The 13,389-nt window shown below is 37.9% G+C and overlaps 1 protein-coding gene across 1 annotated transcript; it reads right to left on the minus strand.

Moving 5' to 3' along the window:
* Positions 1-3,366: 3,366 nt before the first annotated feature.
* LOC143889644 (uncharacterized protein At5g19025-like) lies at positions 3,367-4,899 on the minus strand. The gene is made up of 2 exons (XM_077393923.1): positions 4,577-4,899; positions 3,367-4,397 (listed from the first exon to the last, which is right to left on the minus strand). The coding sequence occupies exon 2, from the start codon at positions 4,229-4,231 to the stop codon at positions 3,533-3,535; it is 699 nt and encodes a 232-aa protein (XP_077250038.1). The 5' UTR covers positions 4,232-4,397; positions 4,577-4,899; the 3' UTR covers positions 3,367-3,532.
* Between the last annotated feature and the right edge of the window lie 8,490 nt (positions 4,900-13,389).

Below are 13,389 nucleotides of genomic sequence, written 5' to 3' on the forward strand. Positions count from 1 at the left end.
GCATGTGATAAGCCTCGTTGGAAGCGAAAAGTACATAGAAAGAGTAGGATTGTACAAGTAGAAGAGAAGACTTCACGACTAATTAGAATTACAAGGTGTAGGAATTTATAGTTTCACATGTTTTATTCATGTATATTTAATGTTAAGCTTTTGAGAAAAGATCCACATAAATTTCATTTGAAACTTAAGATGAGTTTTCAAGTTTTAAATGCTCTTTTTTTTACATACACTCCTAAAGCATTGTCAAAAAGAGAAAAGATTCTTTTAGGAAGACATAATCACCTAAACAAGAAGCGTACTTTTAATTATGAGGAAACGGTCGGAAGTGTCTGAGAAGTGTGCTTCCCCTAAATCTGGGAAGTGAGAAGAACTTAGTTTCCAAAGCGAGTTTCGGGGAAGCGAGCTCCCCATCCAACTAGGAAGTTTCCGGTAACTATGTGATAGACAAACAAAGAAGAATAGGTCTACCACAAAAGACAATAGCTTAAGGAGGATGCTTCTATAGCTAGAAGAATAGAGGCAACTAGGTTCATGCATGGAGATTAAATCTCTATACGTTAGAAAGAAACCAAGGGCAACATAACATAATATCAGCGTGCCCTGTACAAATGGAAAATGACTATCAAGTATGTCTACAGTGGGAGTGATACCTATAGGAGCTTAACAGTTGTAAGAGTAGCACCAATTTGTGGAAAGATGCAAATTCTGTCCCAGAATGTTATGAATAATTCACTTGATTATGATACTGTAATAAATTGACAAGAGCTGAAAAATCCGTGACTCTCAAAAGAACACAAGAGGCTACAAATCTGTTCACAGACATGTACTTAACTGAAACAATCAAAATCCACTCAATCAGAGGACCACACTGAATGAACGGTAATACAAATTTCCCAAGGACAGTGGTACCAATTTCAGCAGCAAAAGGAAGTATTTTGGTCATTCTTCACATACATTAACTATTTACCCATGTAACTTATGCATAGATGAGGTGGTGCCCATCAACCTTGGAAATCAAATTACCAAACACAACTGTACAGCTTATATGATAATATAAAACAGATCTTAGTATAAATATGGAAGAGGGGAAGATCCAGCCATGCATGATGGCTCGCATAGTCTCTGATTCACCAGGACAGGTTGGCCTACAAGGTTACCTCCGTAGGTCAGTCTGTCCTAGCTTATACCAGGCTGGCCATTTGTGCGGCATGAGCAGATCTAAGATTTAAAATTTTGGTTCCGGTTGGCACGGAAATAGAAAAATTTCGGTTCCGGTAAAATCACGGAAACATATTAAAAATATGCTAATGACTAAATTTTGAGATGAAACTTTGGGAAATGCTAGAATAGGCATAAATACATACATAAAAACCATCATATAAGCAAGAAAACCATATATAATGGCTTAACCAGATCAAATACCTGGTGGCATGCATTGTCATTTGTCGCATATGTTCAAGTCAATAAAGAAGTCCAATGTAATAAAGTATATAGAAGTATAATGACTAGTCTCCCCTCCAAGGACCCCAACTCTATGCCAATACGACGTAAATAGCTTTATACGATTTGAATCATAACACCTTTCCATTTTTTTTATCGTTAGGACAATTTCGGTCGAAATTTTGGAAAGTTCGATCGAATTTCAGAAATTTCAGTGGAAAATAATGACATGAAAGGAATTCATTAAGATTTCATTTCGATGGTGAGGTGATGGAAATGGTAACATTTCAGTCATTTAGGAGAAATTTCAGAGAAGTTTAAAACCATGCTGGCTTATATATATATTAGTCAATATAAAAGGAGATAATTAAAAAAAGAAGCAAATAAATAAAATTCACCACTACTAAAAAAATATATTATAACAATACAATAAGAACTCTATAAATGGCGCTTTTGTGTCCAACATCATGATTGCTTTGGAAAATAGATCATTCATGTTTTGTAGTAATTACTCAGTCATGGACTTCAGCCTCAAGTTATTGCATGGAGAAAAGTGTGATAATTGCTAATGCAGCCAAAGGAAAGAATCACAGTGGCCATTTGATTTACTAGAAAACAGTTTTAGGGGGATATAGCTAAAATAACAGAGTGAAGCAATCCATACTATCTACAGACATTTGAGAAGGCTAGCATAAAGAACTCTATAAGCGACGAATAGGCCTGATGAGTTATATGGTAGTGCTTCCTTTTAGCAATCGAGGTCCTGGTAGTTGTGCAGTCTAACATGTTACTATTGCTAGCCCCTAAATAAGGAAAATTGCAATCGCCTACAAAAATAAAAGCATGTGTTGCGAGTACAATCATGGAATCACCTAAAAGGACGAATAATAGAAATAATAGGCACACGAACTATTCCATACACATCAATGTAATAGGATCCTATGGAAAATATGGGTCTACTATCAACCTCTTTAGACATACTGACATAAGCGTACACATTGTTACATCTAGTACAAACAAAGAAAGTTACCAATGAAAGTGCAAGGATCCTAAGAAGCAACTCCATTAGCATGGAAAGATATAGAAGGATACATTCAAGTCTCCTGATCTAGAAGAATAAATTTAAGCATCCTGTTTAGAGTATTTCTCACGTCTTGATATCCTTGAAAATAACATCACAATCGAATGTGAAGCTCATATAACAAAGAAACAAAGTACGTAAAGTTTATCAGAAAATAATTAATAGTAGTTATGCATTGACAAGTAAAATCTTCCAACTTAAAGTGGGATGAGCACACCATCGGCTCAAAAAAAGTTGACAGTTGCAATAAAGATCGTGCAAAAATCTTTTAAATATTGTACCAAGTATAATCAGGAATGACAATAGAAGTAATAATGCTTCACTGACAATGACTGAATGGCATAGTGGTCACAACAAACAAAACGAAAATAATGAGTGACATTTGTTTAAGCTTACTAACATAACCCTCAACACAAGTCATAACTAATTAGGCTTCATACTGCGGAATTGAATATTAACTTGTTGGGAGAGATGCCCTGCGAGAAATGAAATAAACATTTAAGTGAACATATGTGCATGCATCTGGGATAAACTTCTTCTATAAGCTGATATCTCTCACATTTATCCTTCTTTAAGCAGCAAATTATTCATCAAAAGTACCTACTCAATCCCTAATTTAAAATGATTAGAAAGACCCCCACTTTCCATGTTGATATAAGAGATCACAATTGAAACTTAAAACCATGATGCCATTCCCACTAATTTTCCTTATCATTCACATTCCACATAGAAAAAGAATTCCCTTACCAAGAATAACAAAACTATAGATATTATCAGAAAGAATAAGCATGGAAAGGTTAGCAGCTAACTAGCCTGCAACTACTTCAACAGGACATAAGGTGGGGTACTCATAATTTTTTTTTAAAATTTCAAAGTTCACTGATAGCAGATACAAACATATTGTTACACTTCTTTAAACATGATATAGTTCTGAAACAAGTATCAGTAATCGAAACAAATCTGAACAAACTAAGATTTATTAATAACCGATATTGATACCACAATTATCAATTACTTCTTTATCTTCCGAACCTTCTTCGGCCCCCCAACTTCCATTCTACCAACAGCGCATCCACACCTTGCTTGAAACACAATGACTGCTCTCCCATTAGGAGGCGCAATTTTCTTAAGCTCAGCCTCTAATTCTCTATGATTTGCTGCATTCAATTCAAACATCTCTCTCTCCTTTTCACCTTTTCCCACTGAAGAACTTGAATTCTTTAAACTCTCCTCAGTCTCAATTTGGATATCAAATTCTGCTGCCTTACGAAGGCCACGACAATTCGGATTATTACATTTCGTAGATGTACATTTTAGAATCCCCCAAAGAGCTATTGCTGCAAATAAACAGCTAAGTCCAATAATTGAATATAGGATTGGAGCCCGAACCAACTCGTCTTTCACCGCATAAAGAGTCAGACCACCAATTTCAAAGACTCCATGGTAAAAAAGCTTTGCATAAGGAAATAGCAAAAACCCACAAGCACAAAGAACTGCAATCAAGATTAGAACATCAACAGCGGCAGAGCGGGAACGGTTGCAAGGAGGACTTTTCAAGGGATTCAAAACAGTGGGTTGTTTTTTGTTCTTGTGAGATTGATGGGTCTGTTTTGGGTGGGCAGATTGATCACTTGAAGCAAGAGAATTTGCCATGTTTGTTTGATGATCAAAGGACTTGTATGGTGAAGTTAAGCTAGGGTATTGGACCATTTGGGGAAAATGAAGAAAATAAAATTGAGCACCAACAAGAACAACCAATCAAAAGCCAAAAATTTGATCAATCCCACTAAAGGGAAAGAATAGGGAGAGTTTGTTGACTGATCTAAAGGTCTGATTTTGATCAAATTTGTTTCCGTTTTTGGTCAATTGTATCCACCTGAAATAAAATCAATTAATCCAAGAAAATCTCTCTCTTTGAGAAATTCAAAATCAATCAAAAGAAAAAAGAGAAAACCCAAAATTTAAAACCCATCTCTGATGAAAACCCAACAAGCAAAAAAAAAAAAAAAATCAAACCCAGAAAGGAAAAGAGTTTGAAGAGGTTATTGAGTGAACCTGAGGATATGATTTTTTATGGAATTGAGGCCTTTGAATCGGCTTTGTGAAGCTGAAATCCAATCTCTACTCAAATTCTTCTTGTGATTAGAGCTTAAGGTTGATGCTACAAATCCCCACCACAGAAATTGGATTTTCTTCAGAGGGAAGAAAATCCCAGAAAAGTTAAAACAGGGAGAGATATAGTCAGAGAGAAAAATTAGAGAAGTGTAAACACATTTTGACCGGATAATTTTGATTTGACTGCCCTAAACCCCGGTTTGGATTTCAGGAATTTTCTGGGAAACTTGGAAAAGGAAACATATTTCTGAAACATTTCTACTTTTTTAATACACGAAATAACTTGAACAGTTGAACCAAACCTTCAACCCACTCTAAATTAACTATAATAGGGGAGTGATAAATCGACCCCCATATATCTTAAATCGACTCCCCATGTGTCTTTACGGGGGTCGATTTATCATTGCCCTAAGTGTATCTTTTATATCTATATATCATGGACTCAGATAGGTATTCTTGCAACCAATACTGGTAGGGATGCAACTCGGGTAGGGTTGGATACTTGGATGGGGTTGAGGCCAACTCTAGCCCAACCCGAGATAACATACCCTCAACCCTAACTTGACCCGACTAGAGCCTTGGGTCGAGGATGGTCAACTCTAACCCCCTCTAAGTCACGATAGGGTCAAACAGAACTACAAGAAAAAAAAACTTAACCCTAAGAAAATCACGATAAAAATAGAGGATGGACGTTGGGTTTGGCTCGGGTTGGGTTGCCAAGAACTCAACCCTAACTCAACTTGAAATTAAATTGGGTTGGCTATTCCCAGCCCAACCCGAGGAAATACCAACCCAACCTGAGCCTAAATGTTGTTGAACTAGTCGAGTTCGGGTTGAGCCCGACCCAAGTTGCACCCCTAAACAAGGCCTAAAGAAAATAAGAAAGTTGATGCATCCAATACATTAATGTGAGTCCCACATATGAATGATCAGGACCTTTCATCCGATAGACATTGCTTAAGATCTTGAGAAAACCTTGATCCCTTTATCTATCAAGAGTTAATTTTTGTGGTTCATTATCTTAGGCATGAGCTGGAAGTTTAGGATGAAACCAAGACCCTGTGGGCCCCGTCATGACGTTCTATAATATTAACGGTCTTGATTCAACCTACGTGTGCTCCTATGCCCTTGTAGAACTCAAAATTGCCTTCAGCAATGTGGGCCCTCATGATTTTTACAAAATCATCGGTCTTAATTTCTTGTACATATCCCCATATGCCCTTGTAAGACAGAAAAAATTATTGCCTACAGCAGGCAGTGAATTGCCCTAAAAGCCCAAACTATAGGTTGGGATTGAAAAAATTTTGAAAGTTGAGGTAGTGTTTTACAATTTTTTCGATAGATATTTAGCCATAACCCGTACGGGTGTCGCTCTTTGGCTTAAACTCATGGGTATGCTCCCCAGTAGTGACGGGAGTTCAAATTCGAATCCGCCGGGCTTACCTGATGCGCGTGGTTTACGGGTGATTGCGTGCATCCGTAGGGAATACTCCCGCCCTTAAAAATGGAGTGGGGATACCCTACGTCATCCAAAAAAACAAAAAAAAGATATTTAACAATGGCATTGGAGGCTTCTTGCCAAGTATGAGTAAGCTTCCAATGACTAAATTTTCCAATAATTTGATTGATTAAGGCAAAGAAAAGTGAGAGCTCTCCAGGGGCAGTTGCTAACCCCATTAATGATGTCAACAGCAACGGGCAAATCAGACTCGATCCATATTTTTCCAACTTTTGTAAATAAGCCAGAATACAGGTAGTGTTTGGGAAAAAAAACCTACTTTTTTGTGGGAGGAAGATATTTTATTCATGTGACGTGTGTTGGAAATTTGTTTCCATTTAGGTGGCCCATAATTAACACCGTGAATTTGGTTCTTAATGGGCCAACCTTTGTTGACTAAAAGGTTCAGTTTATTGCTTTTGGTTTGTGTTTAGGGGTGTAAACGAGCCGAGCCGAGCCTGGCCAAGCTCGGCTCGTTAAGCTCAAAAGCTCGGCTCGGCTCGGCCAGGCTCGCTAGCGACTCGCGAGCCTTTTCAAGCTCGGATTATATTAATTTCACACCCCTCATCTTCCCTGGACAGCCCTATCTAGTGTTTTTTGACTACTCTTTTTACACTACGGGGGGTGGTCCAAGTAACAAATGGGGTTCCAAAAAAGAAGTGACATATTTTGTCTCCCCCTTTCACTCCGTGGACAATCATTTTAGTGTATATATTAATATATAATATATATATTTAAATATATTAAATTCTTAATGAGCCTTAACGAGCCGAGCCTGGCCTAACTCGGGCTCGGCTCGTTAAGCTTAACGAGCCTGGCCAGCTGGCTCGGCTCGGCTCGTTAAGCTTAACGAGCCTGGTCAGCTGGCTCGGCTCGGCTCGTTAAGGATTTGAGCCGAGCTCGAGCGAGCTTCCGAGCCCGAGCCAAAATTGACACCCTTATTTGTGTTTGTTTAATGAGTTTGTTGAGTATTTGAAATCTCAAGAGTGGGGGTGGCGTTTTCCTAGGGGTGTCAACGGATCCACTTCGGATCGGATCCACCTATGTCTCAGTCACAATCCATTCAGATCCCTTATCAGTCGGGTGGGATTCAAAGTGTTCTTCAGATAGTACTTCACATGTTTCAGTCTCGATCCATTTCAAATCGGATCGTCCATCGGAGTGTCCTAGTAGGTCCTACTTACGTTGTACTCATTTAAAATCCTCAAAAGAGGGCGAGTTGCAGTATCGACGATGTAGTGGATTAGGGACTTATAATCAATGGTGAGAGAAGGAAGAGAAGAGGATGACTAAGACTTGAGACAAATGAGTGACAAAATAGGAATTGCTCGAAAAATGGATATGGTTTATTCTACTAAAATACCCTCAAAATAATACTTAATGTCATAAAAATTGGAGGGTATTTTCATAAAAAAAAAATAATAATATCGGATTTTGGATTGTCTTGTGGGCTTTTATAAGTTGTTCGGATCCGATTGGTAATTTTTTCAGATCCAATGATCGGGATCTGAAATATGTCCATGGATCCTAGTAGGGTGTCTAGGTGTTGTCCATTTAACTTCGGATTCGGATCGTCCATCCGACCGCCTGGGTCCATTGACACCCCTACGTTTTCCTCATACTTTTTTTAATATCTTCTGCCTTATTTTTTGCCTTTTTGCTTTGAAGGGTTTGATATTAGATCACATCTTGCCAAGAGAAACTAGAAGTCTGCCACTAAAATAATCATTCAATGAATGATTTGCAATATTTGAAAAGGGTAGTGATAAATTTACCCTCTTTTCTTCCCAGGCCACCCCTCCTATGTATTTATGACTACTCTTTTTACACGAGAAGTGGGTGGCCCGGGGCAGAAAAGTGGGAGACTATATCATTTCCCTTTAAAAATCATAGAAACTTTATGATGAGAAAGTGAAACTTAGTGGAACTTATCAAACCATGACCAGAACCCTAGTTTTATTTTATTTTCTTTTGATTTGTCATATGAAAATCAAGGATTTGTTTGAACCTTGATTAATTTGAAGAACCCTAATTTTATATTATTTTCTTTTGATTTGTCATATGAAGATTAAGAACTTGATCCAACCTGGATTAATGTGACAGAGGATTTCTCCTGACTAGAGGTGGGTGATTCTCACTTTTCACCTCCTAGAAAATGTGTCATTTGTCCACTTGATTTTTCTTATGGACTATCAAAATTCTTCTACTTTCTAGAAAATCAGTAGGGTAAAAACAATAATTTTTTCCCGCTTTCAAGTAATTTATATGTTGAAAATAATGTGTATGACGATAAAAATATTTGATCCGTTCAAGTCATGTAACTCTGATTCGTTAATTATAATTTACTTTTTAAGTACTTCTATATCACACTTCAAGCATGGGAATTGTAGCTTAAAGAGCCCCTCTTTAGATGAAGAATATCATAGTAGAATTCCATTGAAAGATAATGAAATTGTTCGAGCAAGTGACAATGTTTTTCCATTATAGAAAAACATGAATCCATACACATATCCACAAACTTTTTTACTTAGATAAATTCAAATTGGAGAAACCTCATTCTCAGAATAGCGTGAAAAAACTGAGAAAACTACTATCAAGAGAATCCAATGGTGATCTTGAGCATAGGACTTATTTAGAGGAATCATCCAATGGAAGTTATCATGGGGAAAACAACCAGTATGATCAAAGAAGGAGTTGGAGTCAACAGCCAATATTGTCAGATCTTTGATCAGGCTATCTGAGACCCTTGGACCATCAATGCGACGATCCAGATCGCCGATCAAAGACTACAGAAGAGGAGTGCCATCCGGAGGCCGATCACCCTGAATCAGGAGAAGATCCAAGCATCGTCAGATCTATCTACGGTTGTTGAAGATTGCATCATCATGAAGAAAGAAAAGGGCTTAGTTTTATTTTAATCCAATTAGGAGTTTTAGTTGTTTTATTTGGCTTGCTTTAGTAGGTGTCCTAGTTAAAGTCGCCCAAACCAAGGTATTAATTTGTTTAATCGATCGAGTTTTATTTCTTTGTTGTAGTAGGCTAAGTAATAGGGAAGTTCAGTTAGAAGTGTCTTAGATGGTTTTTCCAACTCAAACGTTCTCTCATTAGTCTACTTTGTAGGGGCTTGTAACTAGAATATAAGTATGGCCGTTTGAATTGAAAGTATTAGGGTTTGGATGTGGAAAATTTTTAGGAAGGGTAGGCTTTAGGATGAGTTTTAAGAAATGGGCTTTGCTTAATTAGGGCACTTGTTAAGCATCATTTAATTGCCATCGGGATCATGTATTTACACATACTTTGAGGAAAAAATCTCAAAACATGTGTAAAAGTATCAAAGTATGTGTAAATTCATGATGCTGATGGTAATTAAATGATGCCTGAGAAGTGTGCACTTAGGGCGCTCGTTAGCAAAACCCTTAAGAAATATAGTTGGTCTTTTTTAGTTTTTGAGTTTGGTTGGTTTCAACCACCCCAATTACTATAAATATGTAACCCAACTATTATAAATCTGAGGGGAGTTTTTTCATGTAATAAAATTCTATTTGTTGCCTCGATTACTTTGCTTTAATCGGTTGCCTCCCCAACACTAACAAAATTTCTTTTCGAATTGCTATAATTAATTTCACCCTTTTATACTAACCCTAAGCCCTTTACACTCAGCCCCTTGCACCATCACTGAAGCCCCTCTAAAGTCTAAACAACCTCTACATCCATCCTAAACCCATCCCATCAGCCACCATCACCTATCTTTTCCTCTTTTTGAGAGTCCATAAAACCATCTTCCCAGTACATATCTCAGACATCAACCATCCCTCCTCACATAACAGCCACCTTACACTTCTTAGCCTTCCAAAACCATCACCCAAACAACCCATATCTCCACAATGTGCAACCCTCTTCCCAACCACCTAATATTCTGCCCAAGATCTCACCACCTCCCAAAACCAACCTACCAAAGTCACCCCATCACCTTTGAACCTAAAACCTCCCTAACAACCACCTAATAACCTCCATTCTTTAAACCACTAATTAATAAAACATTGCCCTTTTTCAATCCACTCCCTTCCCTCTTCTCCCAATTCCATATTAGCTTCTGCATCCTGACACACAGAGCATTCCGCTGCGTACACCCCTGCATCATTAGGCTTTACATTAAATGCTGGAACAAGAGAGTAAACTTCCAACCATTGAGAAGATCCCATTTTATCAACAACATCTTACCAAGAAAAGTTTTCATGCTCCAAGGAATCAGTGAAGAAGAAACGAAAAAATTGACCAATCTAAACAAGAAAACAAGAAAACCCCAAAAATTCTTCCTCACGTTCAGCCCATTTTGTGTAAAAAATTTAGGGAATTCATTCACACTTGTACACTAGCAGCATAGGTCCTAAACTACATCTGATCTAGTCCCAATGTCAATCGGGTGCACAGTCAGTATGGTATAAATGGGCGCAGCCTTATCATACTAAATTTCGAGCCATAACGTACCTCTTTCAATCAAACCTTCAAAATACCCGTTTCAATGATCGTCCTAGTGCTAAAGCCGGACAAGGATGCCCAGCTAAGCTATAAGAGCTATTTGAGTGTTGGTCTTCGATCCCATAGCGCAAGTAGGGTAAATTCTTATGGCATGTAGTCCTTCTAACCACAGTTTGGGTGTTGTGGAAAGAGCGCAATGCCAGGGTTTTTAGAGGCCAAGTGAAATCTTCTCATTTTCTATACATAAAGATAATAGCTCTTTCCATTGATTGGTCTCGGTCTTCGACTAGCTTCAGATTTGTCTCTACATATGATCTATGACAAGGTTGGTCAGAGGTATGCAATACTACGGATTTGAAGCCGATCATCTCTCAAGTTTGGGAGCCCCCCAAGTGGATATCTTAAGCTAAATTGTAATGGTTCAAGTTTGGAAAATCCTGGGGTGGCTAGAGTTGGAGGCCTCCTTAGGAATGGGAGAAGAGAAACATTGTGGGCATTCTAAGGCCCCGTATGTTGGTGGGAATGTCGAGAAGATAGAATTATGTAGAGTTGCTTCAAGACGCATAATCGCTTTCCTTAAGACAAATTCTGCCCCCACCAGTTATGTGCAAAGGCGATCCGTGAATTGCCTCCAAGATACAATGAAGTCTTGTAGGAAGATCCTACAAATGTTTGATGACACTATGCACAAGTGGAATCAAACCCAAAACTCATTTTTAAGAACTTCAAGCCTTAGAGAAATCACTAAAATTATTTCTGCAGAATACACTCTTTAGTGCACAATTTTTATAAAAACTCAACTTGAAAACAAGAGAGAGAAAAGATTATAAGAGACGAAGAAAAAAATACAGCATTAACTGTCATTTAAAGGACATATTTCTGCTCCTTTTATAGAACATTTGACGTCTTTTCATTTAGAGAAATATTCCTTCAAAACATTCCTTGGATTGGTTTGAATAATGACCGTTTGATCGCACTCTTTGTGATTCAACCATTTTGGATCATTCACAAAGTGTCCCTTGTGTTTAAAAACCATCCATGACTATTGGGAAGTAAAATGACACGCAAATATTTGAAAAGGGAAGTGAAAAACCATGTCTTTTTTGCTCCAAAGAATAGATTTTCGAACAGCCGCGGTCACTCGCCGATAGACTTCTGGACTTTTTAGTTTTTCGATCCAAAGAACCGCGGTCGACCCGCCATACCTTTTTGGAAATTGTTTATATTTCCAGTAACCAATCCGCGGTCGACTAGCCCTGTTTGAAATTTATTTTTCTATATTAAAAATAACTTATGAAAATTCATTTAATTTTTTAATATTATTTTGAAAATCTCTAACACCATATGGGGTCGCGGACTCCAATGAGGCAGAGATTAGAGGGTGCATCAAAGAATAAGGTTGATGAAGGATTACAATCCACTAGATAAGGTAATATTGGAAGGAGACTCTTTGAATGTGATAAGATGGTTGGAGGGGAGTTTGTCGCATCCTTGGTGGTTTGCAAGATGGATTGATGAGGTAGGAGATTGGGTGGAGCCGTGGAGGGATCATCTATCTGATTTCATCATGTAAGAAGGTCGGCCAATAGCGACGCCACTAGGTTAGTTAGGAACGGCGCATCGAGGGCGGAGTTGGAAGTCTTCGATTTCCTCCCCCTTAATGTGTTGTTGTTTCTTATGCACTCTGTTTTTTTGGTTGGTGCCTTGATTTTCTAGATTGGTCTTTTTTGTCCCTCCTCTTATTCATTAATTCATTGCCATTAAAAAAAAAAACCCCCGGCCAAGGTCTTAATGGTTCCTACCAACTCAACAAAAAAAAACATGAAGGACAAATGAGAAGGCAGATGTGCCTACTAAGTGACAAAATAAAAAAGAGGAAGCATTGGAAAAAAGTTTAGGTAACGAGCTGCTTCAACCAAAAGACTCGCAAAGGCAATTCAGGCTAATTGGGAAACTTAAAAAAAAATAAAGATGGTCCATATGTCTCACCACATCCCCATAGAGGCCTTTTTATATGCTAGAGGACCTACACCCAGAAAGAAAAAGTACAAACCTTTCTTGCTTACCAAACTGACTCTTAGAGTGGATACTCAAAAGAAATAAAAAATGCTTTATTATCTGTCTCTTATCCTTGAATTTATCTCTACAACATTTTTTTTCTCTTATATCATTGTTTTTTTCCATACATACAGCCTACTTTTTTTAGCTTTAGTAGGCTTTTGGTCTTTAATTAATTGCGAAGAGGGTCCCTTTGTGAATAAAATCCTCACTTGTTTAAAAGTTGGATTGATGGAGATGGAAGTGTTGTGGTTGGAGAGTTAGTGACCACTACCCCACGCCACCACTTTAAGAAAGAAGGTGATTATACCTGTGATCTTTACAAATTGCATTTAAGTAGTTCAAGTGTGTAGTTCAACAAACCCATTGTCTTACTACCACAACCATTAGCTCGAACGCTTTTCATGATATTAAATGTTTTAGTCGTGACATATTGGGCACGTTTGGCTGCCAGGAATTGTTTTTCATGATAAATTGGGAAGTCTCCGAGTGGAAATGATGGTGAATTAGTCGGGTAAAAAGCCGGAATCAAAATCCCAAAACTAGTGGAGAAGTTGCTACCGTACGAATCCTGTTTTTATTCAGTGTCTCCGGTGAGGAGAAGTTGCTCAAAATAGGGAAACCAAAAACTCTACTCAAACCGGATAAACCTTTTCCGGTTAGCAACTTCTCCACTAGTTCCAGGATTTTGTTTTGGGATGTTTAGCCGACTTCATCC

The sequence above is a fragment of the Tasmannia lanceolata genome, unplaced genomic scaffold (genome assembly GCF_043159265.1).
Source record: "Tasmannia lanceolata isolate RefF3 unplaced genomic scaffold, GAP_Taslan_0.1 ptg000013l, whole genome shotgun sequence".
NCBI classification, from domain to species: Eukaryota; Viridiplantae; Streptophyta; class Magnoliopsida; order Canellales; family Winteraceae; genus Tasmannia; species Tasmannia lanceolata.

What these genes read in the sequence shown, in the direction of transcription:
- LOC143889644 (XM_077393923.1), bottom strand. Translation starts at nt 4,231, where the DNA reads ATGGTCCAATACCCTAGCTTAACTTCACCATACAAGTCCTTTGATCAT.